The 27170-nt window shown below is 28.4% G+C and overlaps 1 protein-coding gene across 1 annotated transcript in view; it reads right to left on the minus strand.

Moving 5' to 3' along the window:
- LOC107457554 (CAP-Gly domain-containing linker protein 1) overlaps positions 1-27170 on the minus strand; it is a 76922-nt gene that overhangs the window by 34142 nt on the left and 15610 nt on the right. The window contains exons 3-7 of the mRNA XM_043044937.2: positions 23075-23180; positions 10100-10150; positions 7003-7121; positions 4139-4199; positions 1688-1786 (exon numbers count right to left, since the gene is read on the minus strand). Of these exons, the coding sequence (XP_042900871.1) occupies positions 1688-1786; positions 4139-4199; positions 7003-7121; positions 10100-10150; positions 23075-23180 (436 nt within the window). The remainder of the gene's footprint in view (positions 1-1687; positions 1787-4138; positions 4200-7002; positions 7122-10099; positions 10151-23074; positions 23181-27170) is intronic.

Raw genomic sequence — 27170 nt, forward strand, 5'->3', positions numbered from 1 at the left:
ATACGATATTGAATACCTCATCAGCTGAAAATGCATTGTAATACATTGTCAGCTTAAAATGCCTAGTAATGGAAAAGAAAATTAAGCTATTCTGCTTAAAGCTTTTTAATTAGCAAGTTAAGACTGTTTTACAAATGCTCCGTTGTTGTATGAAATGATGCTTTCTTGCTATTTTCTTGACTGCTGTGAGTTCCCTGCTGTTACCCATGGCTGTTAGGACAAGTTTAATCTATCTAAAGCCAGCGCTGTCTATGTTTTTTCTAAAAATCGCGCAAAACCGTCAGTATGTTAAAAGCCAGAGTTTTGCGAAGATGAAAAGCGTTAGTTGACTATTTTTTATTATTTTAAAACATACTCCAATATTGCATTAGCTTGGCTCATTAAAAATTTGAGAATAAGGTAGTGAATTTGATAGTTTTAATCCACGTGAAAAAATGTCACCAAATTAGCGATATTTAACGCTGTTTTTCGAAACTCTTGTCGTCAAGGAAAATATTAAAAAAAAGCCATAGTTTAGATGTCTTACACTTGAAGCAATGCAATTATTTCGAATTGTATACATATATAACCTTGGATGGAGGAATTATCTGGGCTTCAGACAAGTAACTTAAATATTTTAAAAGTTATTAAACTATTATTAAAAATCGCAAATTTGGCGAAATTTTTCGACCCAGATGAAAATTATCAAAATGACCGCCTTATTCTGAGTTTTTACAGATTCCTATAAGCCAAAGTAATGCAGCATTGGAGTAAGTTTCTAAATATTAAGAAAATAGAACACAAACGTTCATCATTTTCACAAAACTGTGGTTGATTTTTCTATATATTGGCATTTTGCGCCATTTTCCAACCGACAGCGCTGGATTTAGATAGGGTAAACGTGGCCTAACAGTCATGAGTAACAGTTTCAAACTCACATCAATTATAAATACAGCATATTAGTATTTGCAAGAAAGCATCATTTCATATTACGACGGAGCCTTCGAAAGGCAGCCTTAAGTTGTTTCTCCATCCTAAAAAGCAGATAGTTCAATGGCATGCTGATATATATGGTGTAAAATACCATCGCTTTGCTTCTAGTGTAAGGCTTTGAAAAACCTTGTTAAGTTATACTGTTATCTTAAATTGTATATAGTATTCTTAATGCACCAAAGATATTATTTCTGACAAAGGCTTTTCTGCATTTCGACATGTAAAAGGCACCCTACAGTTTGTAAAAATCAATTAAAAATGGAGCCTTTACACATTCAAGAAAGTCACAGTTTGCGTTGATACAGCAGTGCTTAAAAAATAACTATACAATTTTACTCTGTTAGAGATTTCAGTTTCTTATAGCTCTTCTAATTTTCTTAAAACTTTTTAAAGGAATTTGAGTGATTGAATCTTAAAATAAATGTTTATTTAAAAAATAATTCGAATATAAAATTACATGTGAGTAATGTACTCACACACGGTGAAAAAAAAATTCTGATAAAATTTGCCTGCTGTATACTAANCTCACAATGCATCATTATTATCCCACCATCAAACAAAAACAGGTGTCTAAATTCAGTTTTACCCAACAAAATAAAAGATGTAACCATGCTCTTATTGTGTAAAACTAAAGCGTGGGAGCTAATACATGTAGAAAAAGCGTTGTTCTTTTAAGTGATTCGATTTACATAAATGAGCTGGCAAATATTCTTACAGGAGTGGCACCTTCTGATATCATCTCATTTTTACGCATTTCCTGATCCAATCTTCTCTCCAGATTCTCAATCCTCCTCTTCTCCTTCTCTCTCTCAGACTGTTAAAAAAATGTATGCAATCTCAATTAAAATATTCTCTTCATGCAGATAAATAGTGATCATAATGACTGATAATGGAATTAATTAAAATTTGATGAACGGGTAATTTATTTTATATCCTGCATCACAGCTAAAAGTAGCTTGCTGGCTAGAATATTAAGTTGAGGAATTATAATCAATGATATAGATAAGCAATAAAAATTAAATTATTTATGAAATCTAATGGTCACTCTTTCTGAGAAATCGGTTCAATCATGAAACATGATCTAGGTGTCTTCGTGGTATTACACAGTGTATGTGCACCGTAAAAAAGAGCTGTAAATTCTACAGAAAAAAAGTTGATCAAAGATAAATACATATTTTTTTTCTGTTTTTAATCGTTAGCCAGGCGATGCAAAAAAAAATCGTGTTTTTTTTTTAAATTTTTTTTTACGGATTTTCTTTGTATATCTAATGGTTTAAAGCTTTTTCTCACAAAACAGTATTTCTCTGCTTTTTGCCATAACTATAAACTGATTAAAACTGTTAATTATTTTCTAGTTCATTCCACTAAATTTTGCTTAACGTAAGATAACTTTTTTTAAAAATCATTTTAAGATTATTTTCTTGACTTGTTCTTACTTTTTAAAAGTTATTTATGGATTTGAACATCGAATAAGTAAAATTACTATTCGACTTTATTGTCAAACTAATACTCACCTGATTATTATCTGTTTTTAGATATACTTTTTCGGTATGTTAAATTTCCAGACATTTTTATAATGTTGGGTCAATATAGTTTTACACGTTTTTGTGCTGAAATAAAATTTAAATAAGTAAGACATTAAAGCTAAGGACGTTGAAATTTTTTTTTCATAACTACGCACCAAATCTGCCGTGGTACAATGGACAGAGCGCTCGCCTCCCATTAAGGTGAGCTGCGTTCGAATTGACTGGTCACGTGAATTCTGCTCTCGGCTTGCATCAACCACAACGCTGACATAATTCGTTTATGGAGTTTATATTGTTAACCAGTATTTTTGGTAAACCTTTACCACAAAAATAGAAAAATTAAGAAATAAATGGCTTAAATACCGCATGTTTTAGTTTAATTACCAAAATTCTGTTTTTTTTTACCAGAAATATTATTATAAAAAATTACGGTAAATGTATCAGAATTTTTTACTACGTGCAGCTACTTATAAAATAACTGACGAATAATATTATACGTAAAATCTTTAAGGTATCTGACTATGCAAAAACATGACTTTGGGCAAACCTTCAAAATTGAGTTTATTATAAATTTGGAATCCCTGTACTTTTGAATATTTTACTTTTGTTTCTATTCCAATTATTTACAAAGTTATAGCAGTTTTTGTGCAAGGTGATAACAGAGGATAGACTAATGATTTTAATTCTTTAAATGTTTTTATCGCAAAATCTTTTTATTCCATTTTACACCACCTTAAACACTATATCTCATGTTGTTTTCAAAATAATTATCCAAAATTTTTCATGAGCATTTATGATTACAGCACGCGTGTTTTAAACTACAGACTAAGAGAAAAAAAAGTAGAATTTCATTATTTATGCATGTTTTTTCGCTTAGACAATGCGAAAATTTCTAAAATTTGCTTTTTTAAATACATTGATCCCTAACTCAGAAGCATATGCACTTGCTTTTAAAATCATAATATATTTTATTTCATAACGGTCGTTGAACAGCCGACCCAACATTGGGTGTAAGCCTACTAATGTTCAACTCCGTAGCCTTGTAATTTTTAGCTTATCCAGAAGACAAGGAAACGCCTGGATCAGTACACCCTGAGGTATCATTTGTTATGGGAATATGGAGGACTTTGTGACTCGGCAGATTTAACATGCATCAGTCACCATTTACACGGGGAGTCTTCGGCAGGCTGGGATCCAACCCATGATCTCTTGGATATGGGTCCATTGCCTTACGAACCAGGCTATCAAGGCCTCTTTTAAGATTATAGTTCAAAACATAGTTGATAGTCTTCTTAATAAAATCCTCAATGTATATTCGGTTTTAGGCGATATAATTTTTTTTACTGTGCTTAGCATATATAGAAAGATGTCTTATTTTTTTAATCTAAAAATGGAATTTAAAAAATAACAATAATAATAATTTTTTATACTAGTTTTACACAGTTACTAGTTTTTACACATAATAAAACAAACTAGTTTCTTTTTTAAATTTTAAATTAATACTTTCAAACAAATAGCTGTCGAAACTAGTTAAATACCTTAAATAAAAAAAAAACAAATATAATTTTTATTTAAATGAAACCAATTCCTTAATAAAATTGAAATCATTGTAAAAATTTAAAAAAAAGAAACTCATTTACCTCAATATCATCCTTTCCTATGCATTCCTCTTCTATTCTAAATTCGAGCTCTTCGACTTTTCTGGAAAAAATATTATTTATGATTTCAAAATTATTAAATTCAATGAAAGGGGAGGAATTTTTATAACATTTCACTTTTATAAAAATACAGACAAAATTTTGCTGAATCAAAACATCATGGTATTTTTTTTCTTTAAAAGATAGAAAAATAAATGAATTACTATAAATTTCTATTAAAAGATTAGAGATTCATTTATTTATTTCACTTTGCATTAATCTTTTTTTTTAAACGAACGTAAGTTAAAATTCATAAAAGAATTTAAAAACAACACGGAAATGTTTATTTGAAACTTTTAAAAATATTATTTTAAGACTTCAGTACTATTGTCTTTTACATTCAGAGAAATATAACACGAATACTGCTGTAATTTGTAACATTCAGAACTGAACGAATTATTTCAGACACAAACGTGCTTTTTCTGCTCGGTTGTTCTTGTATTCAAAGGCTATAATTACATAATTGCTATTTTTTTATGATTCAGACAGGTGTTCCAAAGCAACAAAACATACCTTACATTGATAACTTAGCATTTTTTTTATTCCCGTAACTACTTGATTAATGAGAAACATACCATTATTGTATTATAATTATTTTTGATTATACATTTGTAAGAAAATTATTGACCGTAATATCATTAAAATACATTAGCGTCAGATACCTCATAAATAACGTTTATAAAGTTTATTTTTCAAAGTTGAAACAAAAGTAATTAAGTTTATCCACACATTATAAATGAGTTATTAGGCAACATAAAAGTAGAATTAATAAAAAATTATTTATTTTCCAGTCATGTTCATACGCATATTATCTAATAATGCAAAAGATCGCTAATTATAATAAATTGAGACTAATATTAGCTTAAGTCTTTAGAGAGTACATAAAATAGGTTCAAAAAATAAGTTGATGAAATAGGTAGCAAAAGTTTCTAACATTTAATTTTTATTTGGGTGCTAAAAAATATATACATGAGAAATTAGATTCCCTCTGAAGATTCCAGATAGAAAAATTTGCATTTCTGCTTCACTTGTCTAAAATTTTCAATAAATTCATTTGTATTTTACGCAACCTGATCTAACTTTTGCTCTAACGTTTTAGTTTTAGAAAACATTACTGTTAGAAAGGTTTCTTTTTATAACTGTCGTTGAACAGCCGATCCAATTTTTGGGTTTACGACTACTAATGCTCAACTCCGTTGCCTTGTAATTTTGAACCCGATCCAGAAGACAAAGGAATTCTTGGATCAAGTATTGGGAGAAATGTTGCCTTCGTGGAGGACTTTTCGGTAGAGGATGAAACTAACCTGCACTTGCGTTACATGGAGAGGAAGACCCATTAACCTCCACGGTTAGCATAACCACAAAGGGACTCTAACCCATAATCCGTCTACCACTGAAGATATTTCGCGTCAGCACTGCAAGCCGAATGCGTATTCGTTTCGACTAGCCACCGCTGGGATTCAAACCCGGTTCATCTCCTTGGAAGGCGAACGTTCTATCCATTGCGGCTCAAAAAAAAAAAAAAAGATTTTCTCAAAATTGAGCGAAACTGTCTCAAAATAGCACCAAAACAAATATACCTGAATTTGAATCCTGTATTGAAAATTGAAAAAGAATAAACTCATTTTTGAGCAAACTGCAGGCGGAGGTAGAAATGTTTGAGAGAGATGTGTGTTTGCTGCGGGCAGGATTCGAACTAAGAACCTTAGTGTTTGTACTAAGATGCTCTAACCAGGAAAGATGTACGTCCAAGTTTAGATTGAGTTAGGAAGCTTTATATAGTGGCTGTCGTAATGACACACCATGTTATACTAATTCATAATTTCAAAGGATTGCAATTTGGAAAATATGGAGCTAGTAGCTTTGTCAGGAGAAAGGCAATTTTAATTTCACCTTTTTCTTATTTCACTCTATCTTAAAAACTTGATGTGTCATGGCGGTGGTTATTTTATAAAACTTCCTAACTTACCCTGGACTTAAATGTACAACTATGGTGGTTTGAGCGTCCTACTACGAGCCCCAAGTTCCTTGGTTCCTTTTGTTTTGCTAACTTTTAAAAAATTTATTACTCAATACAATAAAACAACGCATTTTTATTAACATTTCTTGCCAAATAGCATAATAAAAATAATTTTAAAAATAAAACAGAATTTTTTTTTGAAAATACTATTTCTTGTTAAAAAAAATCAATTAAAAATTTTGATTTATAAGAAAATTGAAGAAATTATTTCTTAATTTGATTTTGTTTAAAAAAATGTTTCTTGATATTTTGCTTTAAATATTACATTGATGTACATTATATACCTTTAAAAAAGTTTTAATTTTAAATATTAAATAAGAAATAGTTTACTAGAATTTTTAAAAAAAATAATAAATAAAGCATTAATAAAATTTGAAAAAATAAATTTGAATCAAGAAAGAACAATTCGCTTAGATACATTTAAATATTTGTTTTTGTTTAAAAAATATTTCTTGGCATTTTAGTTAAAATATTACATTAATGTATATTATATATCTTTAAAAAATTATTGAATTTTTAATATAGAAAAAAAATAATTTAACAGAATTTTTTAAAAAAGATAACTTTAAAAAGTTAATAAAATTTGATGAAATAAATATGAATTAAAAAAGAGCAATTCGTTTAATTATAATTCGGTTTCTATGCAACATCTATGAATCTGAATGTAATATTTCTGGGTAAATATTATTGTCTTTCAAACCATAGTTTCTTTTAAGGTAAAATTTATCTCGGTTTCATTATGTGAAAATGAAAAATGGCAATTTCGAGACTAATGTCATATAATAACCTGCGTTCTTCTTCCAATTTTGTTGCCAAATCTCTTCTTTCTGCTTCTGCTGCTTCTAGAAGTTGTCGTAATCTCTGAGCTCTCTTTTCGCTTTCTTCTGAATATTTTCTGTTTTCATCCTGTTTCAAGAGAATGCTGACATTTAAATCAAAGCTAATTGTTAATTACTATCAATTATGATAATTTGAAACATGCATTAAGATAAAATGATATTCTGATAATACTATAATGGAAGAACAGTAGGACCCACTTATGACGATCCTGTTACAGTTACAGTTTCAGCAAAATGGAGTAATTTGTTCGATAGAGGGTTATAATTATTTTCATGTTATTTTAATATAATTATGTTACATGATTATGTTATGCATTTTTTTTCTCATGACTTTAACAAGGGTAAGAATGTCACAAATAAAGGAGGGAAATTATCAAGTTTGAAAGGTAAGTAAATTTAATTATTCGAGAGAAGAAAGTTTACAACAAAGATATATACATGTAACTACGAAAATTAAATAGTGCTTTGAAGCTTGAAAAACTAAATTTTATTTTGAAAATGCATCAAGTGTTTTACAGTAAAAATTAAATAAAGCAAAATTTTGTAAATTAAAGTTGAATTAATATATTTTTACTTGTAATAAAGGTATTCTGGAAGCAATCAATGTAAGTTTTTATTTCATACTTTTATGCAGTGCTTGACGTTGTTGAAATCTTTGTTGTTGTTGTTGCAGTTCATATACGCAACACAATGCTAGAGCTACACAATGGGCTATTGGCGACGATCTGAGGGGTATCCTTGAGGTCGATCCGAAGACCTGCTATCACAATTTTGATTCTTTGTAGAGGGGATGATAACTCCGCTTTGGTAGCCCGACAACATGCGCGCGAAGTTGAGCACTTTACGGTAGAACAGTTTAAGAAGGGCCAAGAGCACACATCTTCGAACCCTTCACAGACTGATCCAAGTAGTTACCCACCCGCACACTGACCATGTCTTAATTATCAGCTCAATGCGTTGATTGGCTCAAATAGAATTCAGATTTAGCGAATGACTAGATTTAAGAAACAGTTTCTATTTGCCAAGCTTTTCGTTATATATGGTTTCTATTATATTTGGTCATATATTTGTTCCTTACAGAATAAAATTATCAAAATACACTATTGAATGAAACTTATAAGAGAAATTATCTATTATGTATTAGATATAAACTTATATTTTGCGACATTTTTCTTCGAACTTTAAACAGTAAGGTGCATTTATTTTTGTCATAAATGAACGGAGTTGAATGGAAATGATACAATAGTTTTGACGAAGATTTATTATATTTGTTTAAAAAAAATTTTATAACTACTATAGTACTTGCAATATTGATTTTCTAATAGATAAGCATCTTGTTTTTTCTTTCATGCTCTCATACAAATTTGTTTCGTCATTCTCAGCACGTATGTACAATGCTTCGCATACCTTCTTTATAAGTTTCAAATTACATCTTAAGGAAAAAAAAAATATCAAAATAATATCCATTAATCGTGTCAAAAATTCTTATCTCTCGTTAAGATATTAATTTACTCTAACAGAAAAAGCTAAAATACATAAGTGAAAGAAATGAATTATCATACCTAGTACAGGAATATCACGTTTCTCTTTACGAAGAAATTTATTTTCATGATTTGATTTTATTAGTGTCAGTTAAAATTGCATGGGTCAATGATTTTGCAGTGATATTTTTTAAACCTGGGGCATATACGGAACGTGAAAAAATTCAATCACTGTACACTGTAAGAAATCGGGGACAGTTTCATGATTGAATGTTAATGTGAAGAGAAAAGTGGTATTTATAATTAAAAAATTTCAATCAGAAACCGTCTCTTTTAGTTTCTTACTACAGTAAAACAATGTAATTCTGAAGAACTACATGATCATTTAATAAAATAATGAAAAAAACGGTTTGCATCAATTATTGGCTAAATATGTTATCAACAGAGTGAATAAAACTATAAATGAATGATTTACCAAATAAATTTATAAAATGAATGGGGGTATATATCAAAAATAATGAGTAAAAGTGAAAAGAATTAAATAATTAAAGAAGAAACAATTGAATAATTGGTGAAGGAATAAACAATTAAAAGTAAACTGAAAAATTTATGCTGCGAAGAAAAAATTGCTGGAATGAACGAATGAGTTAATAAATTCACTGAATAAAAGTTAAATTAATAAAAGAATGACTGAAAAAGTTAAGCAAATAATTATTAGGGGGACCGGAAAGTAATGTCATTTCAGCACATTAAATATTCGTTAGTTTTGAAAACCAATTCATTTTTTTTCGATCCATTTCAATTCATTTTCGATCTGGCATTGAAAGGTTGTTGCTAACGAGGGTGAATACGTTATTGATTAAAAATAAAATCTTGATTACAAATATCAAATGCACCGAAACGACATTACTTTCCGGTCCACCTTATACATAAGAATTTCTTAAACTAAATAATGTGTTATATGACTAATGGACATTAACACTAATCAAGAAATAAAACAATTTCAGTTCATGTTAGAGAACCATAAATCTATAACCCATTGTTTTATGATAATGCAGAAATTTATGTCATAAAATTAAACAAAATTATGACATCCAGCTACACTTAAACTTACAAAAGAATTACCTTTAATTAAATTTAAAAAATAAAAAATTCAATATTGCTTAAAATACTATTCTAAACAAATAGTTATCAAAAAACAATAAAATAAATACTTAATGTTTATGCATTTTATAAATTTAGCAAAAGTCAGACCTTTGTCCCTTATCTTGCTTATGATAGAGATAAAAACACAACTTAGAGTAAACAAATGAGTTTTTGTTTATCTTTAAATGACTAATTTATTAAATTACATATTCAGTATCATTTAAAATATATTAAATTAATAAACGACAAATAATGTCATTTAAATTTTAAAAAAAATATTTACAAAGCTTTCACTGGTTTACATATCTACAAACTAATCTAAAAATAATTTCTCGTTTTAAATAAATTATTCTCGTTTTAAATAATGTCAAATTTATTCTTCCTGTTATAATTCAGTTAAAAAAATTTATATACATACCTGGAGGTTAATGGTTGATGAATTTTTACTTGAGTTGCTCTTTTCTGAACCCTACAAAAGGAAAAAGGATAAAAGTTACAGCGTGTCTATTCCTTGATTACACTGACATCTCTCAAAAACTTAAAGCAAGAAAACAGTTATGGTTATTAAAAAAGTCTAGCTGCAAAATCATTTGAAAAAAATTTTTCTCCCGGAGTTTTCGAACTTAGTTCAAAACTTTTCCAACAGATGCTGATAGAACGTCCATGTGGCAGTATTTTTCTTTAGGTTTTGACGCCATTCATTGACTTCAAGTTGTGATTGAAATCAGACATTTCGGGAAGATGATTTCATTCATAGAAAAATTTTATGAGATTTCTAGGTATCCTGCCTAGTTTACCAAATTATTGTTTGTCGTGCCATATATTGCAAGGATTTTGTGCTAAAATAGAAGCATTGTTAAGAAAAAAATGTATGCCCTGACACATGAATTTGCTTCAAGAGTTGTTACTTAAACCTTCACCGTTTTCCAGCTATAAAATTTTAAAAATCTCCATTTCAACAATTAAAAGAAAGCAATTATAAATGTAGCAAAAAAGTCTTTTCATAAATCGGTAAGTATATATTTTTAATTGTAAATACAAGTAATAACAATAATATATTCAAAGTCAAATGCTCAAATAAAGCAGCATTATAAATTTTACTTTTAAGCTATTCTAATACATTTATGCATAGCAGAAAAAAAATTACTTAGAAATTTTAACTGTTTTTGCATGTGTAAAAAATATATGTATCCAAACTCCATTTGCAAACAAAAATTTTAAAGAAACGTCAATTGGGCTAAATTCACAAACTTTTATTTGAACTTAAATGCTAAACTCCTTTTTTATTGTAGAATTCTATTTATGCTCTTAAATTTCACATTAATTTTAGAAAATCACAATACCTAAAAACTTAACTTACTTCCTTTTTAATGTAGGGTTCTATTCATATACGACTTTATTAATTGTTATTTTTCAATGATTTATTAAAACAAATCAGTTCAAGATGTGATTGTACAAGTTGCGGATAAAGTTAAAACTGCTCATATCATTTCATTAAAAGGATGAAAATGTAGCATGAACTACTAACTTAATCAACTCGAACGCAGCAGAATGCGAACAGATATTATTATTACTTCTTATATCCATAAGAAAGGTGAATGTAATAAACATTTCAAACATTTTTAATAGATTTATATTTTAACCTCTACAAAAATCTTGATCCACACATGAAATTGTATCTTTCTTTTCTTTTATAATATTTAATTTTAGATTGTGTACTTCATAAATAAACTAATCTGATTTTTTTTGGCGCATTCATCACATCAAGTACACAGTTCGGAAAAATTCTATTACGCTATTATTTTAAAATTTAAAAAAGTTTAGTATTGTTAAAATTTCCTTTGAGTTAAACGAACTAAAATAGATAGCTCCCTAAGCTTCGTTTAGTGAAAATATTTTTAATACTACCCACAGCAAAAAAATATGGTCAAAGCTGTAAAAATATTACATAATTTACAGCGTTTTTAGCTCCACGGAAACATCAAAAAGCTTGGTAGTTTTTAGTTGGTAATTAACGCTTTGGTAATGATTTTCTAAAATTAGCAAATAAAATATGTTTTTATAATACGTGAGAAAATCTGGTAAATGTTGAAAAATTTGGTAATTTTGATCATGATACCTTAGAGCATGTGGCATAATAACAATTTATTTAGTTAAATTTATTTTCAGGTTTGATTTCTTACTTAATATGTAGTAATAAAATCTATAATTTTGAAAACTAGAATTTCTTATTATTCTATGCAAAGTAGTAATTTTACCAGGATTTTTTCTCCGTCTATATGTATTTATATTTTCTATGAATTGAATTACGAAATTTTCAAAATTATTTTAATCTTTTTTTTACAATTTCTTTTATTTTATGCTACCATTTTGAACTGAAAATATTATTACTAAAATATCATTTATCTTCAATAATGTCACGTGTTATAAATTATTCGGAGAAATATTAATTGTTTTTGCGACGTATTTAGATTAAAGTGTGGATATGTCACATTGTTTTATTCCTTGACAGGTTGATTATGACGTGAGATTACGGCGTACTTCAAAGTTTGGAATGATATCATTAAACGCGTTTTTATCGAATATTCTACATTTTCTTCCTTATTTCTATGTTATTATTTGGTATTTGATACTTAAAAATTTTATTGCCATACGATAAATTGCCTCATGAAATATTTGTGCATAGGTATCCAAATAAAAGAAAAACCAGATTATAAAAAAAAATAAGTAAAATATTTTATTTATCATTGCACATGATCTCTAAAAAAAAGGCACAATTTTTGAGCAATTGAATAACAATGCAATGCTTATATATTCATGGCTGAAAAAGTAAGGGAAATTGAAGAGAAAAGAAAAAAGGTTAAAATGTAGTTTTATTTAAATTGGTCAATCAATGATAAGTTTCATTGTATGATAGCTGCTCACTGCCAAAAAAGCATATATATAGCATATTTAAAAAATTACCAAATTTTACCACCTGTGTATATAAATAATTTCAGTAGTAAAAACAAAAGTATATGGTATTTAAACTTTCCATTTGGTGATTGTTTGGCTCACATGGTAACGGTTCATATCTTCCCGTTTTCAATATTATAGTTCTTATTACCACACATTTAGTAAATAATACGAAACTGAGAAGTGACTTTAACAGAATAAATGTTTTTCATGCCGTGCTCTAAGGTATCATGAAAAAATTACCAAATTTTATCACTTTTAGCAAATTTTTTCTTATATTATAAAACCATATTTTTTTGTTAATTTTGTCAGAATTAAAGCCAAAGCGCTTTGGTAAAATTTACCGATCTTTCAGGTGTTCCTATAGAGCAAGAAACGCACTAACTTTCACCATATTATGGCAGATTTGACCATGCTTTTTTTCTCAATTCTCCACCAACACATATAATTTTATATATGTTTTTCACTTTTTCTTTCCTAAACTTTAAGCAAAAATTTTATTCCACACAATGAAAAATTTTATGATATCTATTCATTTTTCTGTTATAATTCCTTTTTATATTTGATATTATGTCTACATCGCGTGTTCAGAAACTTGTACGATTCACATATTTAAAACGTGCTTGGAAATTTTCATTGCAGCAAAAGTCACTACACTTAAACACTAATGAACACAATTTAAAGTTGAAATTCCTACGGGTTCCTATGAATATCCTTATAACAGTCAAACGTAATTCAGACCTTTCAGATATTTGACATAGTTAAGTTTAGTTAAAATTACAATCGATGTAAATATAAATATTTTGCAAATAGATGTTACGATTATATGATTAAAAAGTTTTGCCTTTTATGAAATTATAGCGAAAAAATGTGATTTTTTTTCATCAAATAGGATTTAAGTTTTTACGTGGTTGAAAAAGAGCACCAGTATAGTGCACAAAATAAAAAAACGAACCACTCTGAAAAACTTTTGAACTAATGATCGGATCTTTATGTTCTAGGACTCGATCTTAATAATTAGAGAGAATGAATTCAAATGTGTTAATTAATTAGTACAGACGATGTTTTGAGTTACAAAATCAAAAACAAAAAAGTTCTTTCCCTGAGTAAAGAAACCATTTCCTTTCGATGGATTCAAATTTCTAACCCCCAAAATATAGTTGGTAGCAGCAATTTGGAAAATATGGTCTTAATAGTTTGTTCAGGAGAGCGATACAAAGTATTAGACACCTAAATGTTAATTTTATTTTTTGTATATTTTGTCATATCTTAAGAAATTTTTAAACGAATTGACAAATTTTTTCACTCAATTATAAAATTCATTTTTCCAAAGATAATTCCATGCTAAAAATAGCTTTTAGTAAATATTCATAAATTTTTATTTTTTTATTTAACATTAGTCGAAATTTTAATGCACTCAATGAACATTTTAATGCACTCAAATTTTTACATTATTTTAAAGAATATAATTTTACATGGCAATATACAAACTTTGAGTGAAATCAGTCGACTAGATCTTGAGAAATCAAATTACAAAAAAGTAAATTTTAAAATTTCGATTTCTGAGTAAATATTCTACCGATTTCACACAAAATTTGTATTTCTCCATGGAATGTTATATTCTTTGAAATCATGCAAAAAATTTTAAGCATTAAAATAAATGCAGAATTTTTTCTTCTAATATTAAATAAAATAATAAAAAATGATGAGTATCTACTAAAACTTATTTTTTGCATCCTTGGAAAAATGAATTTTACAAGTGTGCGTAAAGCTTTTTCAATTGCTTAAAAAGTTCCTCGAGATTATAATATTTTACAAAAAATAAACTTAGCATTAAGGTGTCCAAACTTTGGATCTCTCTTCTGATCAAATTATTCGGATGCTATTTCCCCTATTGCGACTACCCCCTATATTTTAGGAGTTAGGAATCCAAATCCATCAAAAAAATCTTATATTTATTCAGGCAAAGTAGGTTTTCATGCCTGATTTCGTTGCTTAAAATATAGCAGCAATTAATTAGCATACTTGAAGTTTTCCTTAAGAATCATTAAGAATGAGCTCTAGAAAGTGAAGATACGATCATTAGATGATTTGGTATTATATGTTTTATCACACTTAGTTCCACTTATATATTTTTTCTTGAGTGATTTCGATTACAGTATGCTATTTTTCCCGGTGGTGCCGGTTGAAATTCAATTGTGATTAAAAAAAATAATTTATTGAAAGGACAAATTTAAAAAATAGCATGCACTTTTGTCTTTGAAAATTATTTGCAGCGCACAATGCTTCCTTGAAAATTATAATTTAAAAACTCAACATAAAATATTGTCTTTCATTAAAACCGATCATGAAGTTGAAATTAAATGGCTTATTCGAAGTTAAATTTATTAAGTGCCACCAAATGTCCTTTTCTTTCTAAGTAATGGGATTTAAGTATTGTTTTTCGGACGATAAGAAAAATGAATCAGAAAATGCAAATAACGTTCAATAAAAAATTTAATTCCTAGTTAAAATATGAGGGAGAGCCCTGAATTATTTTTATAATAACATACCCATATCAAAATTCTTGATGGTCCCATCGAAAAAATTTGATGGTTTATGTTGGTTTCAGTGCGACACACGATGGTCCAACAACATTATTTGATGGTCATCATCTTTCAACATTTTCCATTATGTGTTCATGGTTCTTGATATGCCAACAAACATCCATCATTTCATGATGGAAAATGATAATTTAATATTATGATGGTTAATCATCAAGAGAAGTTTGACTCTCATGGACCTACATTCCATGATGATCCGTGATGGTTTATGATGGTTCAATTGGAACTTTTGTTGGTTCTCAGGAATATACCATCAAAACAATTAGGTTTTTTGCTATGTTGAACCATCATAAATCAGTGCAAATTCCTACATTGGGATGATGGTTCCACACGATCGTTATAACATTTGATTTCTATGATACTATGATGGAAACTTGCGATGGTCCATAATGGTGCAACAATGTGTTTCCATGATGGTTTAACTATTCTTATAGGTTCAGCAAGAATATACCATCAAAACAATTTGGTTTTCTTATGTTGGCCTATCATAAATCAGTCTGAATTCCTACATTGGGGTGAAGGTTACTTATGTTGGTTACTATCAAAAAATATAATGGTTCATGATACAATTAATGATGAATACCGTTAAGATTATGTTGGTCCCTCACTTAAAAACCATCGAAAATTTTGACTTGGATATTTTATTAGATTCAGTTAGTCAGGTGCAAAGGATACCAGCAAGCAAAAAGTGTTCTAAAATAATTTATGTTTCTAACATATTTATTTACATCTTAGTGCTTGTAAAAAACTTCATGTTCATGTTCAGCTGTGAAAATGAACTTCATGTTCAACTATGAAAATTTTATATGCTGTTATAGTTTTTATTTCATTACGCAAGTATTTGAGTATCATAATCTATATCACTAATTGAGAATATTTTTCAGCAACTTCAATTTCCAAAATATTTAGCATCTTTAAGAAAATGGTAATAATTTAGCTTGAGGGAGTTATTTATTTTTGATAAAACCTGCAAAACATTTCTATTAATCAAAAAACCTTGAAACAGACCATAATTCTGATTAGGAGCTACAATATAGAAATTTACATAGTCACTTCATATTTAAATAAATCTATAGTTCAAAGATAATGTCGAAAAATAAACATTATTTAACCTCAATTTAAAACAAAAAAGCTTTCAAAACAGTTTTTTTGAAGAAAAAAAACTAAATACATTTTTTAAATCATTTTTATTGTTATTGTGATTTTAGTAAAATCATTAAGGATACTTAATTGATTTTTGTTGTAGAATTAATTCATTAAAAAATTCACTTCAAACTACAGTGGTATTTTTCACTAAACTAATTGTTCAAAATTCACCATTGCTTGATGTTAGCAAACAGATGCTATTTTAAGGGGAAAATCCAACTGAGGTAACAACTCATTAGCATTAAGAACTAAAATCAGAATGTATAAAGCATTAATTCAACCAGTAATCCTCCATGGCAGCAGAAGCTGTACATCGAATAAATAAAACCAAAACAGAAATATACAAAATAAACTCAGTTCTCAAACTAAATTTGGTTCTACATACTTGGTGCAAAGATGCAAACTGAATTTCGCTCGAGGACTAAAAATCCCCAGTGCTTAGTCTGCAAGCATACTTGGTATTCATTTTTATCGACCCATAGAAGGGCTGAATCAACCTTGCCCCGTCCCAGGATCGAACCCAAGACCTGTGACACGCCAAGCGCTACCACTCAGCCACCTTTGGCAATATACTTCGCAAAATATCTAGATCCGGAGAATTTTTTTATAACCGCGAAATGTTTTAGCGATATAAGCAACCAGACAACTTATTTAGAACAAAAGATCAACCTCATCCCCCACTGAGCTCTTAACTTTCAATAAGCCAGGAAGCACTAGCAAAAGGGAAAGACATCAACTCAGGTGGCTTAGTGACGTAAAGATTTGAAAACATCAAAGGTAACTAATTAAAAACATCAAAGCTGACTAATTAAAAACATCAAATTAGACTCCGATAAATATAAACACGCCAGTACGCCTCTGGCCTGTCCTTGGCTTAAATGCCAAAGGAGAAGGAAAATATTTAAAAAAGTAGCTTCGAAATGAATCATGTCATTAATTTTCTTAAGGACAACATTATTTAATTTGTAAAGTATAATTAAAATAATATTTAGCGAATTGTTTTTGAAGTTTTGAAAATTGTTTTCACAGAAATAAGCATAACCAACATTATTACTTGCTTTGAAAATGAATATAAATGCGTGCTTGTATAGTTTGAAAGCAACGAGAATAAATATACTGATTTCTTACTGCAAAAATTATTATTTTGACTTTAAATAAAAAAAAAATTGATTTTAATAATAAAAAATTATTGACCCCATTATTGACTTTTAAAGTTAATTCTTATTGTCTTCTATATGTAATATTTATATTAAACGAGTTATAATATATAAAATTAAAGCATGGCAAAGCTGGATGTGGAAACGTATTATGTTATATACAATTAGAATAAAGCATGCAGAAATAATATTAAATTGGAAAAAACACATATAGCAGATACAAGTCCCAAATTAAATACCAAACTTATGCTTTTAACTTAATAGATTATTTTAAATTGCAAATAAAACTTTGAAAATATCAATTTCAAAAAAATCATATTAAAAGTTCATTTTAATATAGAGTTATTTAAAGATTAGCATACTGCAAAATTAAATTAATTGTAGACGAGTAAATTTAAAAAAACGATGAAACAAAAGTATTTTAAATTTTAATTAAATGTTAAATTTTGCATAAGGAATCTGATGTTTAATAGATTTTTTAAGTGTGTATGACCACAAAAATGAAAATCCTCAATTAAAGGAATAAAATATCTTTATTAATAAAGTTTATCATTAAAATATATATTTTACAAATATGAGTTAAACGTTACGACATGCAGCATAATACAATGATGGACGGAATGGTGTCCGGAGGTCAATTGGTTACTCTGGAGTTCGGCACCAAGTTAGAGGGGACGTATAGTCTTTATTTTCATGCACGCAGCCCCTGCGAACACACAACAAGCACAGAATAAGACACACAAACAACAAACACACAACAAAAGCACAAGCAGAAGGAGAAACTAAACTACTGTGTGACTACATTATAATTTTTATAATAAATTCTTAAGACATTATTTTTTAAACACAACTAAATTAATTGCAACATTAAAGTAATTAAAATGCCATAACTTTAATTTACATTTCTATAAATTATGTTTTAATTCTAAACAAAACTATTAATAAATAGACTGAAAAGTATTTTTATTAATTCATGCAATAAAAAGTTTAAAAGCATTTGTACGAAATCACACTTTTAGATTACAAAAAACGTACACCGAACGGGACATTGGTTTTTCTTACCGTAGTACAAAGTAAAAAAATTACGGATCCAATTACGGTATTAAGTACCAGCACTTTGGAATTATCAACCGCAAAATCCATTTATACCGTAAAATATTGTAACGTAATTTTTACAGTAATATTTATTTAGTTAGTTACAGTAATATTAAATAATACAGTAATATTAAAAAAATGCACTTAAAATGTTTTAAATTCATATTGCTTTGTTTTTGACCATGGAGAAACTCATTTTGTAAAGAAAACTATTTGCGTATTGTTTACATGATACAATCTGTGAAGCAAATTTATTTTAGATTTAAATACTTAACATATCTAGAAATCGGAAATGTAACTGATAGTGTTTCGTTCTATGGCCGCAATATCTGCAATCGTAATATCAACAAAATCCACTTTGAAAAAGAATCTCAATAAAAATTATCACACATTAATAGCTAGTTTTTCCCATATTATTCTTTAATTGCAAATTAATATTTTTGTGGAGTTTTTTTGCTATCTTTTTTTTCCTCTTTTCCTTTTAATCGTTCTGGTTGTAAAAACCTGTTGTAGCTTTTTTCTTTAATTTTGAAACAGTTCTTATACATTTTGCTTTGTTTATTTTTTTTGATAGATCGCACACTGAAGGGAAAAAGAGTATGGTCAAAACCACCAGGATATGGTAAAATTAAATTCCAGCTCCATGGAATTTCCAAAAAACACTATAGTTTCAATCGAAGCAATTTTGTTATTACTTTTGATAAATATGATTTTGATAGTAAATAAGATAAAATTTGGTAATTTTTTTTAACGAAACCTTAGAACTTTCGGTTATATATACATTTCAGTTACGAATTTTCGTTAAATATGTGGTGAAAAACTATAATTTTAAAAAACCATAATTTCCGGATAATAATAATAAAACCATAATAATCATTGAACAGAAAAATTACCAAATGAATGGTTCAAATACCGTATATTTTGATTTATTGCCTGAATTATGCTGATGTTTTTTTGCCAGAAATGTCATTATTATACAATGTGCTGTAATTTTATCAAATTCTTTTCTCTCTCCATGAATGATATTTTATATTCATCAATCCTTCATTCTTTGAGTTCAGAGGATACCGACTGTGTGATTATCATACTGTCAATTAAATTACACAAAGAAACATTGCTTCGATTTATTATCTTTCCGGAGATCTCTTGATCACCAACCGATTTTATAGCTTTACAATTAAACCGTAAAGGAAAACGCCGAAACTCTCACGTAACAAAACACATTAACAAGTATCTAATTTAATTAAATTCACACGATTGACTTAATTGAATGGGGCATGGATTTATGAAATTATATCTTATAAGTGTTTTAAATAAATATTGCAAGCTGCTTTTTTAGCTTGGGATAAAATGTATCTTGCTATGCATTTGTTTTTTTAGGCCAGAAACTAATTTTTTTTTTCATTTTAGTACGAGAAAAGGCAATTATATTTCAGGTATTTAGGTATAGGAATTAAGAGGTCAAATGATTAATTGTGACATGAAGGAAACTTTGAATACATAGAAATCGTCAAATCTAATGTCTAATTTAAATAATTTCACATAATTGATTTAATTGGGTGGGCGATGGATTTATCAGTTTTATATGTTCAAAATAAATATTATAAATTGCTTTTTTTTAAAATAATGATCATATGTATCTTGTTGTGCATTCATTATTCTTCGTAAAGATTAATTTTTATTTTTTGTTTGTTTCTATACGTGAAAACTATTTTTGTACATGCTAATTATTATGTTCGAGAAAATGCAATTTTATTTTGGGTATTTAGGTATTAGAATTAAAAGGTTGTTATAATAAATGGTTACATTTAGGAAGCCTAAAATGTATAGATATTGTCAATACTTATATCTAATTTAAATAAATTGATATAATTGATTTAATTGAATCGGAGATGATCTTATTAGATTTATAATTTATAAGTATTTTAAATAAATATTCTAAGCTGTTTTTTTAATTTGGAAAGTATGTATGTTGTTGTGCATTCATTTTTTTTTTTTTTTTTTATNTTTTTTTTTTTTTTTTTTTGTATGAATCAATTTTTTTATTTTTGTGCGAGGAAATGCAATTTTATTTTAAATATTTAGGCGTAGGAATTAAACGGCTGTAATTATAAATTTTTATATGAAGGAAACCCCAGACATACGGTAATGATCAAATATTTCGTAAAATACACGTCGGATTTTAAATCTGAAAATACACGAGTTAAATACTTCAAATATGCTTCCAAACTAGAACCAAAACGGAAATAACCGAATCAATTTAATCTTCGAATTAATTCTTAAATAAAGTGCAGCATGGACATAATTTGAACATTTCAAACAGCATCATCATACTTGATAAACTTTATTTAGGGATCTTACTCATATACGTTCTACTTTGTACAAAATCTACACTGTTAGAATTTTAATTTTAAAATTATGGTGAAATAACCCGCAACAGTCTATCCATCCAATTAAAGTTTAAGATAGGGGACAGCATTTACCTTGACTGTTTTGATATTTTTTTACAACTAGTATGGTTAAACTTTTTTTACCACTAGTATGGTTTACAACTAGCAAGGTTATAAAAACCATAAATACGAAACTATACGGTTTCTTAAACATTTACAAGTCGCATGGTTTCAAAATTAGAAAAAAGAAATTTAACTGGATATTGGAGATAGTTTAGCAGTTTTATGGTGCTGCTATCTATGCTGAAATGAGAATATCGTATTCTTATAATCCAGGATCACAAATTAAAGAGTGCAGTACATAGGAAACTCTTCATGTGTTGAAGAGATTGGTGGAAATTATATGGTGTCAACTCGGGGACTCGGAACCCCAATCCTTCGGTCATAAGATTGACAGATTAACCCTATGTGGACCTAGTTAGTGCAATAAAATTCTGGTTGTTTAAACGTATTAGGTAAAAAACAGTTAATAAACTGTTTTTCTCACATTTAGCAGTTTGAATACCATCTTGTTTATAGTTATTTGACTGTTTCGGTTGAAAATGGTAAATTAACAAATAATCTGTTATTTAACTACTTTTCCGGGTAATTATTAACAGTGTAGAATGCTATAAATGAAAACCACAACATCTATAAGACTAGGCTGTTTGATTCTGGATGCTATCACTTTTTTGCAGAAAAAGTTAACACATTATTAAATTTTGAATCGCGCACAATGCAGTCTCTAATCAAATAAATCTAATTTTTTAGATTTGAAATTATTACATATTATTTTAATCCAAGAAAACCCCAAGTAACTTGTATAGCATTTTGAAAACTATGTTCGCAATGTTGTTATCATAAAACTGCAAAATAAAAACATGAAATTGTTAAGATTCCATTTTCTAATTGTGGAAACAATGCTCTACCATCTATAGTTATCATATTCTCTAACCATATATATATAAATATAAATTTTTAAATTTTTTTTTTGTTGGGATAAAGGAAGGAGTTTGTAATTGATCAAAATAACCAAAATATATAAATCATTCAAATAACTTGCTGCAATTTATAAATTAACTAATTACCGCTGTTGGAACTATATAACATCTATATAATTTCATTCATCAATATAATTTTACTCATGACTCAAAATTTCCTGTATGAACACCTTACAGGACAAATCGGGGGTACCCTATGAGCTTGTTAATTATTTCCGATATAGGTCACCCCATGTGGACATGAAAAGTGGTTGGTTGTCTGTGCGATCTTAGATACATCGGACATATTAGACACGTTTTAAAATGCAGACTTAAGAAACACGGTATATATGTGCATTATCAAAGAGAATCCATTATCAAGAGAAGTAAGCACTTTCTGCACATCTTTAGAATCTTGAGCTTGAATTCACTTTTGACATTGTCGACTTTTTTAAACACCATACACATCAGCTCGTCTTGATGCCCTGGAATCTTGTTTTATTCATATGAATGCTGATTCCTTTGTTAACGACAGTAGTTCTTCACCTTCTCTCCAAAGCGAGCGGAAATACATTTTACCCTGAGTTGCCCCTCTCTGCTACAGTAGTTTTTCTTATTCTGTTTTTTCATCTTTACTTTTATTCTCTCTCGGCTACTGAGGTTCTTCTAGTTTTGTTTTTCGCCTTTATTTTTCCATTTTTCACTGGCAGCTTTATGCATTATATTTCAAATAACTTTTGATTTTTCACTTCTGGAAAGTCTTGAAAATAAGCGCATATTTTGGAGCGCTTGAAAAATGTTAACTGCTATTTCCAATCTGTATATTTTTGAAGCAAATGATTTATATTTTTAAAATCAAGTAGCATGTTTACCGCTTCAGTTTCTTGGGATTATTTATTTAAAGTATTGCATTGTTAGAGTCTCTCTTGCTGTTTTCATCTGAGTCTCTCTTGCTGTTTTCATCTTGCTGTAATCATCAGAGAAATGATCTAGTTGTTGGGGGGTTAAAAGTAAGAGAAAACACTTACTGAGTTGTGATGAGTCCTCCGATGATGCCTATCAAGGCTGCCAGTTATCTTGGTAACTTTATGTGATGGTGAAAATAGACCATAATTTGGAGAACACTTGAAATATCTGGAGAAAAAACAGAAAAATCAGAAACAGAAAAAAGAAGGATTTTACTGTCAAGTTATAAAATAATTTGTTATCAGCGTCAAACATATTTATGTATAAAATAAATAATTGTACATTAAAGACAATTATGGATCATGCTACTCCTTAGAATCCCAACCATTAACACTGGGGAGCGAAATTTTAGTTGCATTTTTACAAATATTCCATCTTGCCTGATTCTGATGTGGGGATTTCGAATCTGATATCAGTTTTGTCTCTTAAAGCTACAGACTTTTTTGAATGACATTTTAAAAATCTATAATAAATGTCGTCGTACGCTGCTGGGGCACTTCTCTTTTATGACATATTGAGAAGCACACAAAGAAACAGTTTATAATATGGAAGTACCACTGATATTTTCTGGGAAATGTGTTTCTATGCAGTTTCAATTCTGATTAAGATCCCTAACTCTCTTAGAAGTTTGTGTCAACATTTATGCAACTCCAGTGCTTCTGGCAAGATGGAAACCCAAATAACTCGGGGCAATTTTTACCGAGGTGCTTTGGTAACGATTTTGGCTAAGCTAACACAAAATATATGATAATATGTAATAAAACTTGTGGTAAAATTTGGTAGCTTTACAGTGATACCTTCGAACATGGCTTACAAGCCATTTATTTGGGTAAATTTATTTCTCGGTTTTGTATTTCTTACTAAATGTGTGGTAAAAGAACCTTAATTTTGAAAACTAAAATTTCCGTTAAACTGTTACCATACAAAAGGGAAAATTACTAAATGAACGATTTAACTATCATATATTTCGGTTTTATTTACTAAAATTATGGTTTATTTATCAGAAATGTCATTATCGTACAGTACGGTAATTTAACAACAATATTTTTCCTCCGTGTACCAAAAACAAAAAACCTGTCTAAAATTAAAGAATATTAATGCACCCATTTATTCATAAAGCATAGCTTTTATTTCACACAAAATCGTAAACTCTAACATAAATTTATATTCATAAATTTATGTTAGAGTTTACGATTTTGTGTGAAATAAAAGCTATGCTTTATGAGTAAATGGGTGCATTAATATTCTTTAATTTATGATAATATGTGATAATAATGATTCATTCGAAATGATTCATTCGAATCATTTTAATATTATATCGTGATACAGCAATCAAATACCATTTATACACACACCATGATGTTGGATTTATGATTTTCCGATTTTGAATTAAGCATAGCCATAAAAAATATTTCTTGTCTTTTAAAAGCAATATCTAAGTCCGTTAATAAAAAAAATCGTGAAATTTTTCGTTACAACAAAAATATTATTTGAGTCATAAACGGATGAGAGTTCCTATTTATGATGAGTTTTAAACCTCAATTTCCGGTCTGTTTCAAGGCCCATTTCGAATTTTAGCACACCTCATTGTCAAAACAATGAAACTCTTCAGAATTCGGAAACTGATTTCAAAGGACACAAATAAATTCCACAAGAGACAGTAAATTCACCAAATGTCACCCCATCAGAGAATATTTTTCAACTTCAATCTCAAGGCCGCTGCATGAAAAGACCCAGGAATTATGGAATCCATAAATCATGGAAGTACATGTTAACTCCGGAAACGCTTGGTCACCTTAACTTGCCCCCTTTCGTTTCTAAATTCGAAGATGAAGAAACGAAAAGTAATGGTTTCGTGACTTATTACGGAATGATTCGTGATGCGAGGATTACGTTTTGGCAAAGTGTCGGCAGCTGTGCAAGATGAGAGTTACAGATTACGTCGTTACCACAATGTTATTGCAGTTTCACACCTTCGGTCATGCAATTTAAACATCCGTCGTGCACTTGTGTGTCAACATTTTAATTGGTAGAAATCTTTATGTTTAAGTTTGCTGAGAGAATTTCCGAGAACTTTAACGTTTCAAAATAGCAAGTTATCTGAAGTAAGAGAATCCGTGGGAATTGGTAGAAATCTTTTTGTTGAAGTTTTCTGAGAGAGTTTCTGAGAACTTTTAAGTTTCAAAATAGTGAGTTATATAAAATAAAAGAATCCGTGTACTCAACCATTTATTTTCATTATAATTCATTCTCCACTGTAAAAAATATTACGGTATAAAGTATCGCCTTCTTATGGTGCATCATCCGTAAAATCCATTTTTACAGTAAAATTTAGGCAGTAAATTTTACAGTAATGATTTAATTAAAGTGATTCTGAGTGTCTGTACTATTCCTGAACTCCGATATTTTTTTACCTTAACTTGCTTCGGAATATCTTACATAACATTCTATTTTATTTGGGTTTTCGAATATTTCTTTACTTTTCCTCGCTCGAAAAAAAAAATTCTTATAAATCATTCTTACTCCACAAAACCACAATTTTGTCTCATGTTTGGAATATTTATAGAATTGCTTAGTTTGAAAAACAGATTGCAAGAAGAACTGGAAATTCTTCACTCTCTGGAATTTTATTTGCTCAGGAATTTCTAATAATAATTGCTCCCTATTTTATTTGGGTTTTCGAATTTTTCCTTGCTTTTCTTCGCTGGAAAAAAAAGATTCTTAAAAATCATTCTATGCTCCACAAAACATAATTTTGTCTGATATTTGGGATATTTAGAGTGTTGCTTAGTTTGAAAAACGGATTGCAAGTAGAACTACAAATTCATTATGAAAATAAAGAATTTTTAATTAAGTTTTATAATAATTTATCTCTGTAACATTTTTCTTGTAACTTGTAATTGTTCTTGTAATTTTAATTTCTAATTAGTTTTATTTTCTAATTAATTTTAGAATTTATAATTAATTGGTAGAAATCTTTCTGTTAAAGTTTCTATAGAGGATTTCTGAGAGCTTTTTTATTGCAAAACATTAAGATATGCAAAATAAAAGAATCCGTGTATTCAAACTATTCTTTTCGTTATAATAAATTCAACACTAAAAAATTCCAAATCAAATGACGGTATGAATTACCGGTACTTTGGGAGCATCATCCGTAGAACCAATTTTGCAGTAAAATCCATATTTACCGTAAATTATCATAACGTAATTTCCACAGCAATATTTCTGTAACTAGGGTGATTCAGTGATTTTAAGATAATTATTACTGTAAAAATTGCGGCACATCAGATTTTTTGCTCCTCATGTTTCGCCTAATGTTCCGTTGCAAGTACCGGCAGAAAGGGATTTTATGATAAAAAGTACGGTCACTCTGAGTGTCAGTACTTTTTACAGTTTTTTAAAGTAATAACTCTCTTTTTTATTGGAGTCTTCAAATTTTTTCAAGCTTTTCCTTGATCAAAACAAAAAAGAAAAATGATTCCTATAAATCACTTTACGCTTCACAAAACCACAATTTTGTCTGATATTTGGAATAGTTAGAGAGTTGCTTAGTTTGGAAAATGAGTTGCAAATAGAACTAGAAGTACTTTGTGAAAATAAAGAATCTCTAATTAATTTTAATTGTAATTAAATTTAATTCCAATTAATTTTAATTCTAATTAAATTTAATTCCAATTAATTTTAATTTATAATAATTTTAGTTTTTAATTCGTTTTAATTAACAATTTACTTGTTTTATATTGTATAATTAACAATTACAACTTTATAATCAAGTGGTAGAAGTTTTTATATTTAGGTTCCTATTGTGGATTTCCGGGAACTTTTATATTGCAAAATAGAAAGATATACAAAATAAAAGTATCGTGTATTCAACATATTCTTCTCGCAATAATGATTTGAAACTGTAAAAAAATTCAGAATTAAATTATGGTATAAAGTACTAGCAGTTTCGGTACATCCTTCGTAAAATCAGTATTACCTTAAAATCCATTTTTACCATAAATAATATACCATAAAGTTTACAGTAATATTTATTTACTTAGGACAGTAAATAAATACAATTCAGGAATTTTGCGGTAATTATTACTGTGAAAATTAAAATATGAAGTATTACTGTGAAAATTAAAATATATATGTTTTCAGAAAGCTCTATAGTTT

Source organism: Parasteatoda tepidariorum, chromosome 3 (genome assembly GCF_043381705.1).
Source record: "Parasteatoda tepidariorum isolate YZ-2023 chromosome 3, CAS_Ptep_4.0, whole genome shotgun sequence".
Classification (NCBI taxonomy): domain Eukaryota; kingdom Metazoa; phylum Arthropoda; class Arachnida; order Araneae; family Theridiidae; genus Parasteatoda; species Parasteatoda tepidariorum.